This window comes from Piliocolobus tephrosceles, chromosome 16 (genome assembly GCF_002776525.5).
Source record: "Piliocolobus tephrosceles isolate RC106 chromosome 16, ASM277652v3, whole genome shotgun sequence".
NCBI classification, from domain to species: Eukaryota; Metazoa; Chordata; class Mammalia; order Primates; family Cercopithecidae; genus Piliocolobus; species Piliocolobus tephrosceles.
The window spans coordinates 48,171,884-48,192,696 of record NC_045449.1 but is presented as its reverse complement, the minus strand read 5'-3'; the positions used below and the strand labels follow the sequence as shown (position 1 = coordinate 48,192,696).

Genomic DNA, 20,813 nt, shown 5'->3' with positions numbered 1-20,813 from the left:
ATGAATCTCACTGGGAGCAGAGACTAGGGAGGGACCAATGTGTAAAAAAAAAAATGCCTGGACGTCAGGCACTTCAGACCATTTGCCCATTTTTCGACAAAGATTATCTAGATCTTGTAGAATAGACAAATCGAAAGTGCCATTCTCTGGCCACTTGGAACTACCGTCGAGTTTGTACTGGGGCCAAGCAGTATTGCAGAAGAAAATAAGACGCTTACATTTTAGGTCAGGTGAGAGCTGAAGAGGTTTTAAGTTCTTGAGAACACAGGCTAAGGGAGAAGGAGGAGGAATGGAGGGTGGAAGGTTGCCCATAGTGAAGGAGGCAAGTTTAAAGAGAAGGGTAGAAACACAGAGAAGGGGGTGGGGGGCAGTCCTGGACTGCAACGTGGGTGAGCAGCCAAAGCAGGCGTCCCCACAATTGACTTGCCACCAAGGGAATGTGGGTGAATGATCAAGGCAGGTGTCCCCGCGGAGATGAGACACCAGTGGAACGTGGGTGAATAATCAAGAGAGGCATCCCCCCAGTGATTAAACACCAAGGTAAGGCTGCCTTCCCGAGTTCGTGACTGGCGCCAGAGTTTTGGGTCTATGGATAAAACGTGTCTCCTTTGTCTCTACCAGAAAATGAAAGGAATTGAAATTAAGAGAAGGGAGAGATTGAAGGGTGGCGCCAAGATGGAAAGGAGAAAGAGGTTGAGGGATAGTGAGAGAGGTTGGAGAAGAGAGTAAAAAGAGGCCGCTTACCCGATTTAAAATCGGTGAGATGTTCCTTGGACTGGTTGGTCCGAGGACCCTAGGTCATAGGTGGATCTCTTCACGGAGTGAGGATGAGGACAGTGGACTGATCTCCCGGAGTCTGCCTGACCCGGGTCTTCGGCACCAAGTGTTTCACGCGTCCACATGAAGAGATCACCAAACGGGCTTTGTGTGAGCAACATGGCTGTTTATTTCACCTGCAGGTGGGCTGAATCCGAAAAAGGAGTCAGCAAAGGTGCTGGGATTATCATGAGTTCTTACAGATTTTGGGATAGGTGGTGGAGTTGAAAGCAAGGTTTTGGGGGCAGGGGGTGGATCTCACAAAGTACATTCTCAAGGGTGGGGAGAATTACAAAGAAACTTCTTAAGGGTGGGGGAGATTATAAAGAACATTGATCAGTTAGGGTGAGGTAGAAACAAATCACAATGGTGAAATGTCATCAATTAAGCTATTTTCACTTCTGTGGATCTTCAGTTGCTTTAGGCATCTGGATGTATACGTGCAGGTCACTGGGGATATGATGGCTTAGCTTAGGCTCAGAGGCCTGACAGTCTCAAACTCCTAACTTCAAGTGATCCACCCACCTCAGCCTCCCAAAGTGCTAGGATTACAGCGTGAGCCACTGCTCCCTGCCTTATATGCCATCTTGAGAAGGCTAAGGGATGCCTGGATAGCTAGTAAAACATTATTTCTGGGTGTGTCTGTTAGGGTGTTTCTGGAAGAGGTTAGTATTTAAATCAGTAGACTGAGTAAAGAAAGATCCGCCCTCACCAGTGTGGGCCAGCATCATCCAATCAGCTGAGGGCCTGAATAAAAACAAAAAGGTGGAGGAATGGAAAATACTGCCTCTCCTTGAGCTGAGACGTTCATTTTCTCTTTTCCTGGGACATCAGAGCCACTGTTCTGGCCTTTGGACGCTGGTAGTACTGCCTCACCTCCACCTCTGGTTCTTAGGCCTTTCGACTCTGACTGGATTACACTATAAGCTTTTTGTGAGCCAGTTCTTATAATAAATCTCTTCATATATATATATATATATATGAGAAGAGTTTATATATATGTGATTGTTTCTGTTTCTCTGGAAAACCTGAACTAATACTTTGTTCAAAAGTTGAGGCAAAATAAAAACATTTCCAGATAAGCAAATACTGAGAGAATTTGTTAGCAGGCTTGCCTTACTAAAGGAAGTCCTTCAAGCTGAAACGATATGGTACCAGATGGTAACTTGAAGAAAAAGAAGAGCAGAAGTTAATTTCAGAGGTAAATATGAATGACAATAAATGTTTCTTTTATTATCTTAATTGAATCAAAGGCATTTGCCAACTGGGCGTGGTGACTCACCCCTGTAATTGCAACACATTGGGAGACTGAGGCAGCTTTGCTTGAGCCCCAGAAGTTGGAGGTGTAGTGAGCTATGTTTGTGCCAACCCACTCTAGCCTGGGTGACATAGTAAGACACTGTCTCAGAAAAAAGGGGGTTTCGCATAAGACGATAATTATAAAACTGTTTAAGATATAAGAAGGCAATATAAAAGGAACAGAAGAACAAAAGATATGAGACAGAGAAAGCATATAGAATGAGAGACATGTCTAACAGTGACAGTGAATTGTTGACATAAAGATATATGTATAGATTAATGGAACAGTATTGAGAGTCTAGAAATAATGCCGACATTTATGGTCAAGTGATATTTGATTAAGGTACTAAAGCAATTCAGTTGGGCAAAAAAAAAAATTTTTTTTTTTTGAGACAGAGTTTCACTCTTGTTGGAGTGTAGTGGCATGAACTCGGCTCACCACAACCTCCTCCTCCCGGGTTCAAGTGATTCTCCTGCCTCAGCCTCCCTAGTAGCCGGGATTACAGGCATGCAGCATCACGCCCGGCTAATTTTGTATTTTTAGTAGAGATGGATTTCTCCATGTTGATCAGGCTGGTCTCGAACTCCCAACCTCGATGATCCACCTGCATTGGCCTCCCAAAGTGCTGGGATTACCGGCATGAGCCATCGCACCCAGCCCCATTTGCTTTAAAGACTGTTTCAAATGGGACTAGGTGCAATAGCTCATGCCTGTAATCCCAGCACTGTGGGAGGCCAAGGTGGGAGAACTGTTTGAGCCTGGGAGGTCAAGGCTGCAGTAAGAGGTGATTGCACTACTGCACTCCACCCTGGGTGACAGAGTGATACCCTGTCTCAAAACAAACACAAATGTAGGCCGAGTGCAGGGGCTCATGCCTGTAATCCTAGCTGCCTGGGAGGTCAAGGCAGACAGATTGCTTGAGTCCAGAAGTTCAAGACTATCCTAAGCAACACGACGAAACCCCTTCTCCATAAAATATAGACAAGATAGCTGAGTATGGTGACATGTACCTGTAGTCCCAGCCACTTGTAGGGGGCTGAGTTGGGATGATCATTTGAGCCCAAGAAGTCGAGGCTGCAGTGAGCCATGATCGTGCCACTATACTCCAGCCTCAGTGACAGAGTGAAACCCTGTCTCAAAACAAAACAAATGGTGGTGAAACAATTGCATTATCTACATGCAGACCAGATTAAGTTGTGCTCTCACCTCATACCACATACAATAATTAACTCAAAATGAATCTTAGACTTAAGTGTATAAACTAAAACCATAAAACATTTTTTTTTCTTTTTTTGAGATGGAGTCTTGCTCTGTCGCCCATGTTGGAGTAGGCTGGAGTGCAGTGGCACGATCTCAGCTCACTGCAACCTCTGCCTCCTGGATTCAAATGATTCTTCTGCCTCAGCCTACCAAGTAGCCGGGGATTACAAGCGCGTGCCACCACGCCTGGCTAATTTTTGTATTTTTAGTAGAGACAGGGTTTCACCATGTTGGCCAGGCTGGTCTTGAACTCCTGACCTTGTGATCCGCCCGCCTTGGCCTCCCAAAGTGCTGGGATTATAGGCGTGAGCCACCCCACCTGGCCAAAACTTTTAAAATATAGGAGAAAACTTTTATGAAATTGGATTAGGCAAAGGCAGAGGAGTTTTTTTTTTTTGGTTTTTTTTTTTTTTTTTTTTGGAGACAAAGTCTCGCTCTTGTACCCCAGGCTGGAGTGCAATGGCGTGATCTCAGCTCACTGCAACCTCTGCCTCCTGGGTTCAATCGATTCTCCTGCCTCAGCCTCCCGAGTAGCTGGGATTATAGGCGGCTGCCACCACGCCCGGCTAATTTTTGTATTTTTAGTAGAGGCGGAGTTCCACCATGTGGCCAGGCTGGTCTCGAACTCCTGACCTCAGGTGATCTACCCCCCCCCCCCACCTTGGCCTCCCAAAGTGCTGGGAGTACAGGTGTGAGCCACCGTACCTGGCCCAGGAGTTCTTGTATATGACATCAAAAGCATGACACATCAAGAAAAAAAATTGCACTTTATCAAAATTGAAAACATTAGTGTGTCAAAAGACACCATTAAGAAGTAGGGAACACAGGCCGGGCGCGGTGGCTCAAGCCTGTAATCCCAGCACTTTGGGAGGCCGAGACGGGCGGATCACGAGGTCAGGAGATCGAGACCATCCTGGCTAACACAGTGAAACCCCGTCTCTACTAAAAAATACAAACAACTAGCTGGGCGAGGTGGTGGGCGCCTGTAGTCCCAGCTACTTGGGAGGCTGAGGCAGGAGAATGGCGTGAACCCGGGAGGCGGAGCTTGCAGTAAGCTGAGATCCGGCCACTGCACTCCAGCCTGGGTGGCAGAGCAAGACTCCGTCTCAAAAAAAACAAAAAACAAAAAACAAAAAAAGAAGTAGGAAACACAGTCTGGGTGACATGGAAGAAAGTATTTGCAAATCAAATAATCAAATCATTTATATAAAGGGCTATTCAAAATATATGAAGAAGGCCAGGTGTGGTGGCTCATGCCTGCAATCTCAGCAGTTTGGGAGGCTGATCTCAAACTTAGGGATTCAAACAGTCCACCTACCTCAGTCTCCCAAAGTGCTGGGATTACAGGCGTGAGCCACCACGCCTGGCCACAGTGTTTTTTAAACAAGAAATTTTAGGCCGGGCTTGGTGGCTCACCCCTGTAATCCCTGCACTTTGGGAGGCTGAGGCAGGTGAATCACTTGAGGTCAGGAGTTAGAGACCAGCCTGACCAACATGGTGAAACTCCGCCTCTCCTAAAAATAAAAAATTAGCTGGGCATGGTGGCGCATTCCTGTAATCCCAGCTACTTGGGAGGCTGAGGCAGAAGAATCACTTTAACCAGGGAGGCAGAGGTTCTAGTGAGCTGAGATTGTGCCATTGCACTCTAGCCTGGACAACAAGAGCAAAACTCTGTCTCAAAAACAAACAAAAAAACCAAGACATTTTATGTGGTGAACATCCATTGAAATAAATGGGCTATAATCTGGATCTCCAAAGTTTTGTTTTTTCAGATATTTTAATTGTTATTTCATTTGTTGTAGTATAATTCAGCCTGTCTGTTGTGCTATCATTTATATCGTATTTGCTGATTGGGTAACAGTCAATGTATTAAGTATTTTTATTGCATTTTTTTTTGCAAGGCAGTCTGCTATAGAGATACATCGTGAAAAAGCCACAAAAGGCTGCTGGGAATTTACAGTCAAAAAGAGGGGAGGGATTAGAGTACTTCCAGATTCCTGACATATAAATGACATTTATTGATTCAGCGATTCCTAGGCACTGTGTGGGTTGCTGACTATATTGTGGTGACAAAACAGACAAGGTCCCTTTCCTCTCAGAGCTTGCAGTCTGGTAACACCAACGTAGGACTGGTATTCTGAGCTTTGGGATGCTTTGAGGTTTCATAGGAGAAGGAACAGTCACATCCGGTTAACGAGATTGAGAAAGACATTATGGAATGGGTAGTAAGTATAGTGGACATTAATCTCTTTGTATTGATGGAGTAGGCAGGTTTCATTGCACAGGTACTCTAAAGAAAATAGCATGAACGAAAAAACAAGAGCTTGTTTGAGGAGAAGCAAATGGTCCTCAGGTGCTATCTTATTTGTTTTCCCCCTGTTGGTTAGACTTCACTATATATCATTAAATAAAAGATGCCGTGAATTATAAACTGCAACATTATTTTATACACAGATGCTTTTGATTTTTAATTGTAAGATGGATCCTGATTTCACAGATGCTAGAATGCGAAAATACTTGTGCCTTTAAAATTTCTGTGGTAAAATACATGTAACATAATATTTACCATCTTAACTGTTTTTAAATGTGCATTATACAGTTCAGTAGTGTTAAGTACATTCACAGTGTTGTACAAGAAATCTTCAGAACTCTTCATCTTGAAAAATGAAACATTTTTAAGATAAAAATAGGCGGGGCACAGTGGCTCACACTTGTAACCCCAGCACTTTGGGAGGCCGAGGCGGGTGGATCATGAGGTCAAGAGATCGAGACCATCCTGGCCAACATGATGAAATCCTGTGTCTACTAAAACTACGAAATTTAGCCGGGCGTGGTGGCACTTGTCTGTAATCCCAGCTACTTGGGAGGCTGAGGCAGGATAATCGCTTGAACCTGGGAGGCGGAGGTTGCAGTGAGCCGAAATCGCGCCACTGCACTCCAGCCTGGTGACAGAGCGAGACTCTGTCTCAAAAAAATAAAAAAATAAAAAAAGTATGGTAGTCTCCCTTATCCATGGGGAATATGTTCCAAGACCCCCGGTGGAAGCCTAAAATTGCCTGTAGTATAGAACCCTATATATACTATGATTTTTTTCTATACTTATATACCTATGATAAGGTATGCTTTATAAATTAGGCACAGTAAGAGATTAACAAAAATAATAAAATAGAACAATTGTAACACTATACTGTAATAAAGTTGTGTGAATATCTCTTTAACCTGTTTTCAGACTGTGGCTGACCATGGACTGTAGAAAGGAAAACTACTGATAAGGGGGGATTTAGTAAGTTTAGCTGCATATATTTTAATAAGTTTAGCTGCCTGTGTATTAGTAAGTTTAGCTGCATATGTCAGAGACCCAAATTAAAAGTGGCTTAAATATTTATGTTTATTTTCTCTCATGAAGTCCAGATGTAGACAGTTTTTGTTGGCATGGTATCCCTGCAATCATCTGCAGACTTTTTGTAGTTTTCTGCTTGTCTTTGAAACTGTGGCCTTCAACTTCATGATACAAGATGGAGTTCCAGGCATCCTAATCCTATTCTAAGCAGCAGAATTGAGAAAGGGAGAAAGAAAAAGGACATACCCTCTCTCTTTAAGTGCTCTCTTGAAATTGTACATAGCACTTTTTCTTACAACCTGCTGGTCAAGACTTAGTTACTGAATCATGCCTAGCTGCAAGGGGAATAGTCTTTCCACACAGCCATGTGCTGGCTAAAAATTGGGAATTCTGTATATAATCTATAAAGCTTGAATAATTATAGATCAGATCTTATACTTGGTAGATTTAACTTAAATCTACTTTAGTACTTGGTAGATTTAATTTAAGCAGTAGGGGTCACTGTTGAACAAGTATTTCTTTCTTTCCTTTTTTTTTTTTTTTTGTTTGAGACAGTTTCATTCTGTTGCCCAGGCTGGAGCTCAGTGGCGCGATCTCGGCTCACTGCAACCTCCGCCTCCTGGGTTCAAGCGATTCTCATGCCTCAGCCTCCCAAGTAGTTGGGACTACAGGTGCACGCTACCACACCCGGCTGATTTTCGTATTTTTTAGTAGAGACGGAGTTTCACCATGTTGGCCAGTCTGGTCAGCTCCTGAGCTCAAGTGATCCGCCTGCCTCAGCCTCCGAAAGTGCTGGGATTACAGATGTGAGCCACTGTGCTTAACCATTTCTTTCCTATTGTTTTTTTAATGTATTTTTTCAGACATGGGGTCTTGTTATCTTGCCCAGGCCGGACTTGAACTCCTGGGATCAAGTGATACTCCCCTTCAGCCTACCAAGTAGCTGGACTACTGGCACACACCACTGCGCCTGGCTCTTTCCTAGTTTCTTTGTTCAACCTGTCACCTGTCGGCCCTTTTCCATCCAACCGCTGGTTTTAGAGCCTCCTGAAGTGGTTTCTTGGGTCCTGTTTATTTACTAAGCACTTAAATTAAATGTATTATGTTAGTAAACAGATCCCTCAAATACGTCAAACTGAGATTTAAAAACTGATAGGAATGGCAAAAATAATAGTGTGCATGCAGCACACACACACACAAGCTGTTAATATTCAGTAATTCTATTAGATGATATAATAATTCTAAATTGGAACAAGTGGCTTCATAGTTGTTTCCTCAGCTATGTAAGTTATAGAAAAACAATTATAATTTTATACAAATCAACAGTATATTATTGTATACAAACCAAGTTGCTTCGCTTTTTAAAAACCAATATATTTAAGAACATTCTACCCCTAGAAATCTGAAAACCAATATATTTAAGAACATTCTACCCCTAGAAGTCATGGCTATTGCAGTGTCTGCTTGCATGTTTAGGTGATATTGTCCTTTGAAACAATAAGAGGAGAAGAATCTAGTTACTCCCATGTTTTTCCGCTGATTGCTTCCTTGTGATTGTTTATAGATAGATTACAGAAATATATCATGATGTATCCCGTGTTAATATAAAACCAGATTACACCTAAGAATGTTAAACATTTGAGTAATTATTTCCTCTACAACTGTTATATTGAAAATCCTTCACAAGATTGTTGTAATTTGTTATAGCCTTGATCTAAATTGTTTTGACTCCTTTTATATTTTTGAATGAGAAACCTAGAGTTTGGATTCAACTGAAATATAAAATAGTAAAATATGTAAAACACATATTCTCTTGCTTTTGTGAAATATTTGTTTTATAAACAATAGCATGAACGGGAGCAGAAACCATTTGGGTTTCCTAGAAAACATCTAGTGTTATTGTGTCTACTTTAGGATTATTATTGTTATTATTATTATTTTGTGAGATAGAGTTTCTCTCTTATTGTCCAGGCTGGAGTGCAATGGCGTGATCTCAGCTTACTGCAACCTCCGCCTCCCGGGTTCGAACAATTCTCCTGCCTCAGCTTCCTGAGTAGCTGGGATTACAGGCGTGCACCACCATGTCCTGCTAATTTTTTGTATTTTTAGTAGAGACAGGGTTTCACTATGTTAGCTAGGCTGGTCTCGAACTCCTGACCTCATGTGATCTGCCCACCTCGGCCTCCCAAAGTGCTGGGATGACAGGTGTGAGCCACTGTGCCTGGCTTTAGGATTATTTTCTAATGTCTATTGCTGTGTCACTTCAAGTGATAATATTCTGATTATGTGTTATTTTCTCCTGAGATCCTGAATCTACTTCATCTGATCTATTGGTTCTTAAACTTTAGGGTATATCGGTATCACATAGAGGTCTTGTTAAAATAGAGATTGCCCCACTTTCTGTCCTGTCCACCTACCCCCAGTCTTTGATTCTACAGGTGTAGGGAAAATCCTGAGAATTTTCAATTCTTTAAGTTCCGGGTTGATGCTGATACTCATGCTCAGGGGACCATCCCTTCTTAACCACTAATCTGGTTCTTTCTTACAAACCTGGAGTTAGGATATTTATGTGCAGAAGAAAGGGGAGGGAAATATCAATCCGGACAGATGTCTTACACATAATGGCATTTCCCAAATGGTTCCAGGGTGCTGTTTCTTTTTCCCTTCACTTTAATGCTCCTACAGAGGCAGCAGCATTCTCAGTTTATATAGACCAAAGCAAGGGAGGAAATTAGCTGCTGTGATTTTTTTTTTTTTTTGCTTCTTTTTTTGTTTTTGTTTTCGAGAAGGAGTCTAGCTCTGTTGCCCAGGCTGGAGTTTTCGAGAAGGAGTCTAGCTCTGTTGCCCATGGCGCGATCTCCGCTCACTGCAACCTCTGCCTCCCAGGTTCAAGTGATTCTCCTGTCTCTGCCTCCCAAGTAGCTGGGATTACAGGCATGCACCACCACGCCCCACTAATTTTGTATTTTTAGTAGAGATGGGGTGTCTCCATGTTGGTCAGCTGGTCTCGAACTCCCGGCCTCAGTTGATCTGCCCACCTTGTCCTCCCAAAGTTACAGGTGTGAGCTACCATGCCTGATGCTCCTTTGTTTTATATGTGAAATTGTAGAAGTCGTGTGAACAACATATAACTTTTTTTTATTTTCCATTATTATGTATACTCAAGTGAACATAGTGCCTTATTAGGTGAGATGTGGCATTTAATACTTTGTTTTCTAAAATTAAAATGATTAAGTTTTACTTTTTGTGGATTTGGGTTGGACATAGTCCTAGTAGATTGAGCGTTTGATAGAATATTTAAAATAATTTTTTGTGCATGAAACAAAGTTTTGACTGCATCTTTTTTTTTTTTTTTTTTTTTTTGAGACGGAGTCTTGCTCTGTCACCCAGGCTGGAGTGCAGTGGTGCAATCTCAGCTCACTACAAGCTCCGCCTCTCGAGTTCACGCCATTCTCCTGCCTCAGCCTCCTGAGTAGCTGGGACTAAGGCGCTAGCCACCATGCCCAGCTAATTTTTTGTATTTTTAGTAGAGACGGGGTTTCACTGTGTTAGCCAGGATGGTCTCGATCTCCTGACCTCGTGATCTGCCTGCCTTGGCCTCCCAAAGTGCTGGGATTAGAGGCGTGAGCCACTATGCCTGGCCTTGACTGCATCTTGACTGTGACTTATCACAAGAGGTTAGATAGGGAATTTTCTTTTCTTTTTTTTTCCAGAGGTGGGGTCTCACTGTTTTGTCCAGGCTGGAGCAGTTGTGCAACCACTGCTTGATGCATCCTTGACCTCTTGGACACAAGCTATCCTCCTGCCTCAACCTCCCAAGGTGCAGGGATTATAGGCACGAGTCACCTGGCTGAGCCCAAAATCTGAAAGATTTTGAGTGCTGACGTGACACCACTATGGAAAATTCTGACCAGGCATGGTGGCTTGCACCTGTAATCCCAGCCTTTTTTTTTTTTTTTTTGAGACAGAGTCTCGCTGTGTTCCCCAGGCTGGAGTGCAGTGGCCTGATCTCAACTCACTGCAACCTCCATCTCCCGGGTTCAAATGATTCTCCTGCTTCAGCCTCCCAAGTATCTGGGATTATAGGCGCCCACCACCATGCCTGGCTAATTTTTGTATTTTTAGTAGAGATGAGGTTTCATCATGTTGGCCAGGATGTTTCAAACTCATGACCTCAAGTGATCTGCCGGCCTCAGCCTCCTTTAAAGTGCTGGGATTACAGGCATGAAATGCCGTGCCCAGCCTAATCCCAGCAATTCGAGAGGCTGAGGCAGGAGGATCTGTTGAGCTCTGGTGTTGAAGACTAGCTTAGGCAACATAGTGAGATCCCATCTCTACAATAAATACAAAAATTAAGCGTAGCACATTTCTGTAGTCCTAGCTACTCAGGAGGCAGAAGGGGGAGCATTGTTTGAGTCCGGAGGTCAAGGCTGCAGTCATCTGTGATAGGACCACTGTACTCCAACCTGGGCAACAGAGTGAGACCTTGTCTCAAAAATAAAAACATGTAAACACATTACAACTTTGCATATTAGTGTCTATGAGTGCACCCGGAGAATAATGACCATAGCGATACAGTATCTTCGAAACCATGTTATTTAAGAACATTAGAAGAACCTGACTGGCCACAGTGGCTCACTTATGTAATCCCAACACTTTGGGAGGCTGAGGCAGGAAGATCACTTGAGGCCAGGAGTTTCAGACCAGCCTGGTCAACATAGTGAGACTCCATCTTTTTTTTTTTTTTTTTTTTTGAGACGGAGTCTCGCTCTGTCGCCAGGCTGGAGTGCAGTGGCATGATCTCGGCTCACTGCAGCCTCCACTCCCAGGTTCAAGGGATTCTCCTGCCTCAGTCTCCCGAGTAGCTGGGACTACAGGTGTGTGTCACCATTCCCAGCTAATTTTTGTGTTTTTAGTAGAGACTAGCTTTCACCATGTTGACCAGGATGGTCTCGATCTCTTGACCTCGTGATCCCACCTGCCTTGGACTCCCAAAGTGCTGGGATTACAGGTGTGAGCCACTGCACTTGGCCGAGACACTGCGCTGGGCCGAGACGCCATCTTTTGTATGTGTGTGACACAGCCCTCAGGAGATCCTGAGAACATGTGCCCTGTGAGACTCTCTCTCTACCAAGAAATAAAAAATAAAAAAGACGAACCCAACCTTGTTTAGAGAGAAATGTAATGGTTTAGTTTTGAAAGACTGTCTTCTGAGGAGGGATTGGTGTTTTTTTTGTTTTTGTTTTTTTTTTCCTAAAAAATGTAATTGTCAAACCTGACAAAATCAAGAAATGGGGAAAGGATTCCCTATTTAATGGGCTGGGAAAACTGGCTAGCCATATGTAGAAAGCTGAAACTGGATCCCTTCCTTACACCTTATTCAAAAATTGATTCAAGATGGATTAAAGACTTAAATGCTAGACCTAAAACCATAAAAACCCTAGAATAAAACCTAGGCAGTACCATTCAGGACATAGGCATGGGCAAGGACTTCATGACTAAAACACCAAAAGCAATGGCAACAAAAGCCAAAATTGACCAATGGAATCTAATTAAAGAGCTTCTGCACAGCAAAAGAAACTACCATCAGAGTGAACAGGCAACCTACAGAATGGGAGAAAATTTTTACAATCTACTCATCTGACAAAGGGCTAATATCCAGAATCTACAAAGAACTTAAACAAATTTACAAGAAAAAAAAACCCATCAAAAAGTGGGCAAAGGATATGAACAGACACTTCTCAAAAGAAGACATTTATGCAGCCAACAGACACATGAAAAAATGCTCATCATCACTGGCCATCAGAGAAATGCAAATCAAAACCACAATGAGATACCATCTCACACCAGTTAGAATGGCTATCATTAAAAAGTCAGGAAACAACAGATGCTGGAGAGGATGTGGAGAAATAGGAACACTTTTACACTGTTGATGGGACTGTAAACAGTTCAACCATTGTGGAAGACAGTGTGGTGATTCCTCAAGGATCTAGAACTAGAAATACCATTTGATCCAGCCATCCCATTACTGATCATATACTCAAAGGATTATAAATCATGCTGCTATAAGGACACATACACACATATGTTTGAAGCTGGAAACCATCATTCTGAGCAAACTATCACAAGGACAGAAAACCAAACACCGCATGTTCTTACTCATAGGTGGGAATTGAACAATGAGAACACTTGGACACAGGGTGGGGAACATCACACACCGGGGCCTGTCAGGGGATGTGGGGAGGGGGGAGGGATAGCGTTAGGAGATATACCTAATGTAAATGACGAGGTAACGAGTTAACGGGTGCAGCACACCAACATGGCACATGTATACATATGTAACAGACCTGCACATTGTGCACATGTACCCTGTAACTTAAAGTATAATGAAAAATACATAATTGTCAGTCATTAGCATTTCTAGTAGTCTGTCTGTTGCACTGAAACCTGCTAAATGATTGAACTTTTTGTTACGAAGTGTTGTTGCTTTTTTAACAATCTTTGTTCCAGTTTCTTTTCATTTCACTGTCCTTGTTAATCTTACAGAGACCTGTATCATCTTTTACTTGGACCATAATTTTAATGGATTCCTAATTTTATTTCCTTGCTACTAGTCCAGAGTTCAGTGTCTTTAGGATTCTCTTCCCTATGGTGGTGTTTCACATTTCTAACCTGTATACAGGTTTCCTTCATGGTGTAGTCCCACCATCCATTTAATAAACTTATTATTATTATTATTATTATTATTATATTCTGAGACAGGATCTCACTCTGTCGCCCAGTCTGGAGTGCAGTGGTGTGAACATGCTCCACTGCATCCTTGACTTCCTGGGCTCAAGTGATCCTCCCACCTCAGCGCCCCCCAAGTAGCTGGGACTACAGGTGTATACCATCACATCTGATTGATTTGTTATTTATAAATCTTTTTACATCTTTTTTCAAGATGACATCTCACTATATTGCCCAGGCTGGTCTTGAACTCCTGAGCTCCAGCCATCCTCCCACCTTGGCCTCCCAAAGTGCTGGGCTTGCAGGCATAAGCTACCACTTCCAGCCAATGCCTGGTTAATTTTTGTGTTTTTGTAGAGAGAGGATTTCGCCATGTTGCCCAGAGGTAGATTTATTGATTTCCTACCATGTGTCAGGCTCTGTGCACAACCCTGAAAATATGGCAGACATAACAGGCATGCTTCCTGCCCTCACAGAGCTTTCCATTTATCTGGGACGTAGGTTATTGTAATCATTAGAAAATACTTATGCCAGGCGCGGTGGCTCACACCTGTAATCCTAGCACTTTGGGACACTGAGGTGGGAGGATCCATTGAGCTCAGGAGTTTGAAACCAACCTGGCCAACATGGTGAAACCTCGTCTCTACTAAAAATACAAAAATTAACCAGGTGTGGTGGCAGGTGCCCATAATCCCAGCTACTCAGGAGGCTGAGGCAGGAGAATTGCTTGAACCTGGGAGGTGGAGGTTGCAGTGAGCTGAGATTGCGCCACTGCACTCCAGCTTGGGCAACAGAGTAAAACTCTGTCTCAAAAAAAAAATTAGTAGTAAAATTATTCTTTAAATGAGATTGAGGAGCAGTGCATTTTATCTGTGACTTCCCTACCATATCTGCTTTCTCTTCGTTACTTCTACTTTGAATCTCCTTGAGATACCAGAATCTTCATGTGTGACTCCATTCTATTTTCCCAGCTAATTTCTGGCCTTCTTTAAGACTCAAATTAGATACACATCCAGGTAGAATTCATTGTGCCATTCTTTGTTCTCTCTTATATCTCTTGTCATCTATCTTATAGTAATTAGTAAATTATTTGCTTGCTTTTGTTTTCTTCATTGTAGTGCAAGAGCTCCTTAAGGACAGAGATAGTGTCTTATTTTCTTTTTATCCCATTGTCTAGAAAAGTGCCTGGTAGGATATTCAGTAATGTTTATTGCATGACCTTAAGAGGAATTTCTGCAATACTTAATAGCAGCAATGGAACATATTTCTCTCAGCTTTGGTCACATGTATATGTGCCATTTTTACTGGGCTTTTGATTGTGTATGGTATTTGATTTTTTATATAGCTTACTAGACAAGCTTATAGTCATGATCTCCTTTGTGGCAAAAATGGTGGCTCTCATTAAAAGTACCCATTGTGAGTAATTTGATTATTTTGTTAAATGATCACTTGAGTGCATGAAGAATGCTATGGTGGCAGTTATGAAGCACTATTGGTTTTCTGCATAATATATAAACATGAAAGAGAATATTTTCCTTTTTTAACTTTTATTTTTATTGAGATGGAGTCTTGCTCTGTCACCCAGGCTGGAGTGTAGGGGCGCCATCTTGGCTCACTTCAAGCTCTGCAGCCTGAGGTTCAAGTGATTCTCATGCCTCAGTCTCCCGAGCAGCTGGTACTACAAACGTGTGCCACCACACCCGGGTAATTTTTTTTGTATTTTTAGTAGAGACGGGGTTTCGCCATGTTGGCCAGGCTGGTCTCGAACTCCTCACCTTGGGTGATCCACCCATCTCAGCCTGCCAGAGTTCTGGGATTACAAGTGTGAGCCGCTGTGCCCGGCCAAAAGAGAATAGTTTCTATTCCAGATTTCTGAACATCTCCTTGAACAAATAAATGTGAGCCCAGTTTGGGGAGTCACCCTCTCTTAATGGCATATTAAAATAGTCACTCCATAGTGATGTGAGCTGAACAGTAAACTTTTTTTTTTTTTTTTTGGGAGAGGAGTTCTCACTCTCTCGCTGAGGCTGGAATGCAGTGGTGTGATCTCGGCACACTGCAACCTCCACTTCTCTGATTCAGGCAATCCTCCCACCTCAGCCTCCCACGTAGCTAGGACCACAGACGTACACCACTATGCGTGGTTAATTTTTTGTGTTTCTTGGTAGAGATGGAGTTTGGACATGTTGGCTGGGTACGGTGGCTCTTGCCTGCAATGCCAGCACTTTGGGAGGCCAAGGCAGGTGGATCACGAGGTCAGGAGTTCAAGACCAGCCTGACCAAGTTGGTGAAACCCCCGTCTGTATTAAAAATACAAAAATTAGCTGGGTGCCGTGGCAGGCACCTGTAATCTCAGCTACTTGGGAGGCTGAGGCAGGAGAATCGCTTGAACCCAGGCGGCAGAGGTTGCGGTGAGCCGAGATCACACCACTGCACTCCAGCCTGGGTGACAGAGTGAGACTCAGTCTCAAAAACAAACAAAAAGTAGCCAGGCATGGTGGCACACACCTGTAACCCCAGCTACTCAGGAGACTGAGGCAGGAGAGTCACTTGAACCTGGGAAGTGGAGGTTGCAGTGAGCTGAGATCATGCCACTGCACTCCAGACTGGGCAACAGAGCAAGACTCTTGTCTCAAAAAAAAAAAAAAAAAAAAAAAAAAAACAAGTTTCGCCATGTTGCCTAGGCTGATCTTAAACTCCTCAGCTCAAGCAGTGCGCCTGCCTCAGCCTCTGAAAGTGCTGGAATTACAGATGTGAGTTGCTGCGCCCGGCCTCTGAGCAGTAGACCTTTGGTAACTAAGCTTCCTATCTGTAAAGTGAAGATAATAGGGATGGTATGAAGATTAAAACCACTAATGTGTGAAAACACCTGAAACAGTATCTGGTACATAATGTATCCTGACTGCTATTGGTTTTTTTTTCTTTGGAGACAGGGAATGAATTAAATGCCTCAAAGATCTTTTTCATCTTAAAGAGTCTCCAAAATTATGACTTTGGTTTATGATACACACTATATTTTTTTTACTTCTTTCCTGAGAGCATTGCCTCTAAACTATTGAGTTGAACATTCTGTAATAAAATATTAAGTAACACTTGACACTGTGATTTTGTTTTTGCAGATGTTCTCAAATAGTGATGAAGCTGTAATCAATAAAAAACTTCCCAAAGAACTCCTGTTACGGTGAGTCTGAATACTAATTTTATGGTGTTTTTTTGTGTGTATGTCATATTTGTCTGTTTAAATTTTTTTTAATGTTTTGCTAATTTTCATATATGTATAGTATCTGTATCTGAATTTTTAAATTTGATAGTTTTGAACAATCTTACTCTACATTTTTTAGATGTCAATCAAGATATTTCAAAATTTAGTACCAACTTTTTCTGTTCCAACTTGTACTAATTATATGATTTGATGTACATATTTTCCCTTTTCTTTATTCTTGTATGTACAGTAACATAGGTTTTTTGTTTGTTTGGTTTTAAGACAGGGTCTTGCTCTGTCACCCAGGCTGGAGTGCAGTGGCACAATCATGGCTTACTGCACTTAGTGCAGCCTCGACCTCCCAGGCTCAAGCAGTCCTCCGACCTCAGCCTCCTGAGTAGCTGGGACTACAGGCACATGTCACCATGTCTGACTTTTTTTTTTTTTTTTTTTGAGACGGAGTCTCACTCTGTCACCCAGGCTGGAGTGCAGTGGTGCAATCTCAGCTCACTGCAAGCTCTGCCTCCTGGGTTCACGGCATTGTCCTGCCTCAGCCTCCTGAGTAGCTGGGACTGCAGGCACCTGCCACCATGCCCGGCTAAGTTTTTTGTATTTTTTAGTAGAGACAGGGTTTCACCGTGTTAGCTAGGATGGTCTCGATCTCCTGACCTTGTGATCTACCTGCCTCAGCCTCCCAAAAGTGCTGGGATTACAGGCGTGAGCCACCACGCCTGGCTCTAACTTTTTCTTTTTTTTTTTTCAATTTTCTGTAGAGAGAGGTGATCTCACTGTGTTGCCCAGGATAGTCTTGAACTGCTGGGCTCAAGCAGTCCTCCCACATCGGCCTCTCGGGGTGCTGGGATTACAGACTTGAGCCACTGTACCCGGCCTACAGTAGCTCACTTAAGGTTCACTAAGATTTAGGAAAATTATTTGAGTCTAGTAACTGGCCTTACTGTGTTATGGTTTACATTTTTAGTTTTTATTACTTCTAGAGTTTTTCGCTTTCACTGTGAAACTCGAAATTCCATACCATGGCCTACAAAACCCCTCATGATTAGACAGGGGTATAACATAAATACATAAACTGGTTTCTGTTTTTAAATAATTAGTCTGACTACCATGCAAAGACCAAATTGCAGGATAGGAGTGGGGAGCAGTAGGAAGCCTTTTAATTAAATAAATCCATCAAAGAGATGAGGGTACTATAGATAACATTTTCTGAAATTCTTTAGACTGCAGCATTGCCTACTCGTGCTCTTTCTAGCTTTTGTCATCATTTCTAACCTCACTCTAGTACATATTGATCAGCTATAAGGTGCACAGTTACCACACAGATGACATTACAAGTGAAGTTAGATGAGGAGAGACTTCTAAATCAACCAGACTTTGCTATCACAAACAAGTCATAAATCTCAGTGGTTTTTTCCTTCAAGACTGAGGACAGGTGCACAACATACCAAGCCAGGTCACCTAAGTGATTTTTGATACAGCTTACGTTTATATTGTAATATAAATTATATATAATATATATAATATTACATTACTTATATTCCGTTGCCTGAAGCGAGTCACATGTCCAAGCCTAATAGTGATGGAGTGAGGAAGTATATGGGAGGGGTATATGAACATATGTAAACAGTCCTGTAGGTACCATATGAACACACAGTCACATATGAACCTTCTCTCCTTAATTCTGCCTGTGCTCTTCAGTCTTCAACGTGGACTACAATGTAGAGTTATGTAACGATTTTCCAGCATGACCTCTGCCTCTCATCTGAAAGAAGATATGTGCCTGTTTTCTCAAGTTGGAACATTGGAGATATTTTATCTATAGCAACATTTTTATCATTGAGAGCTTGATTTGAATTCATATGTGTTATATTGGAATAATTCTTTTTTTTTTTTTTTTTTTTTTGAGACGGAGTCTCGCTCTGTCGCCCAGGCTGGAGTGCTGTGGCCGGATCTCAGCTCACGGCAAGCTCCGCCTCCCGGGTTCACGCCATTCTCCTGCCTTAGCCTCCCGGGTAGCTGGGACTACAGGCGCCCCCACCTCGCCCGGCTAGTGTTTTTTTGTAGTTTTTAGTAGAGACGGGGTTTCACCGTGTTAGCCAGGATGGTCTCGATCTCCTGACCTCGTGATCCGCCCGTCTCGGCCTCCCAAAGTGCTGGGATTACAGGCTTGAGCCACCGCGCCCGGCCTGGAATAATTCTTATATACATTATAGGTTAAATTGGTTCCTTTCTAAGCTAATCAGGGAATCTAACTACCATTTATTATATAATTTCTATGGGGAACTTGAAATCCAAACAACCAATTCTGAACTTAATGTTGGAAACAAATCCTTCCTCAATTGGACGCCAAGTGAAATTAATATCCTGGAAAGGAAGGAAACAGATTTGACACCACAAAACACTTAATACTTATGAATGTATTTAAGTATACAAAACATTGGTTTAAGTATGTAAAATAGTTGGTTGAAATTTTGAAATTTTGTTCAAAACCCATGATGAAACCTTGCCATGTTACAAAAAAAAAAAAAAAAAAAAAAAAAAAAGCAAAACTTTGTTTAAACAATTAAAGCCAAATAGCACAGAGGCTTTTTTGATATCTTTGACATTTACTAGATAGAAAACAATTGGTCGGCATAAATTTTAATAAATTCACTTTGGCGTATTTGTAATTTTAAAAAGTTCATTGAGTTTAATATATCTTTAAAAGTTTAAGTAATGGTTCAAAATTACTTTAAAATAGGTGGTTTTTATGACTGGAACAGTAGATGCCTCTGGGAAAGATAACTGGGCAGTAGGAAGATAAGAAAAACTGACTTTTCAGTAGGCTTTTCTGTATCTTTTTTTTTAGATGTTCTTATTTTTAAGTTTTCATTTTGAAATAGTGTCATACTTAAACAGTTCTAAAAATAGGACAGAGAATTTATACTTCAGCTTTCTCAATTAACATCTTACATCTCAACAATATCAGTTATCAAAATCAGGAAATTAACAGTGAGATTTCCCGTCTTTCCTTTCGGTCCTTGAGCACGGGGGAACGAGGTCGTGAAAACAAGATCTTGGTGAGGTGCTGCCATTTCATCCGTCTTTGGTCTCTGCGCCTTTCTCAGAGCTTCCAGCAGCGCTATGTTGGGCCAGAGCATCCGAGGTTCACAACCTCTGTGGTCCGTAGGAGCCACTATGAGGAGGGTCCTGGGAAGAATTTGCCATTTTCAGTGGAAACCAAGTGGGCGTTACTAGCTAAGATGTGATGTATTTGTACTTTAGATCAGCATTTGCTACACCCTTCTTCTAGTAAGACACTAATTGCTTAAATCATAAGGATGTTTCAGTTCATCCATTTAACAGATATGAAAAGCATTTTAAGAGATGTAGCCCCTGGAAATGGATCAAACTCTAACTCATATGGCATACTAGATATGTTTGTCAATAAACTTATGACATGAAAAAAAAAAAAAGGAAATTAGCATTGAAACATGCTAATTTCTGTTGGACGGGCACAGTGGCTCACACTTAAAATTCCAGTACTTTGGGAGGCTGAGGTGGGCAGATCACACGGTCAGGAGATTGAGACCAGCCTGGCCAACATGGTGAAACCCCATCTCTACTAAAAATACAAAAATTAGCCAGGCATGGTGGCACGTGCCTGTAATCCCAGCCACTCAGGAGGCTGAGGCAGGAGAATCGCTTGAACCCGGGAGGCAGAGGTTGCAGTGAGCCAAGATCACACCACTGCACTCCAGTTTGACAACAGAGCGAGACTCCATCTCAAACAAACAAACAAACAAAGACCCCAGAAATTAGCTGGGCATGGTGGCAACGGGTACTTGTGATCCCAGCTACTTGGGAGGCTGAGGCAGGAGAATCGCTTGAACCCAGGGCGGCAGAGGTTGCAGTGAGTGCCATTGCGCTTCAGCCTGGGCGACAAAGTGAGACTGCATTTCAAAAAAAAAAAGCCAGTCACAGTGACTCATGCCTGTAATCCCAGCACTTTGGGAAGCTGGGACAGGCAGATCACAAGGTCAGGAGATCAAGACCATCCTGGCCAACGTAGTGAAACCCCGTCTCTACTAAAATACAAAAAAAAAAATTAGCCAAGCGTGGTGGTATGCACCTGTAGTTCCAGCTACTCAGGAGGCTGAGACAGAGGAATC

The 20,813-nt window shown here is 42.4% G+C and overlaps 1 protein-coding gene across 5 annotated transcripts in view; it reads left to right on the top strand.

The window, feature by feature from the left end:
* FBXL20 (F-box and leucine rich repeat protein 20) overlaps positions 1 to 20,813 on the top strand; it is a 157,134-nt gene that overhangs the window by 48,556 nt on the left and 87,765 nt on the right. For 4 of the 5 annotated variants that reach the window (XM_023204273.2, XM_023204276.2, XM_023204274.1 and 1 more), the window contains exon 2: positions 16,565 to 16,626. In XM_023204273.2, coding sequence (XP_023060041.1) covers positions 16,565 to 16,626 — 62 coding nt within the window. Of the gene's footprint in view, positions 1 to 1,851; positions 2,018 to 16,564; positions 16,627 to 20,813 lie in introns of those variants that run through there. The other variant, XM_023204275.2, reaches the window with a different exon arrangement.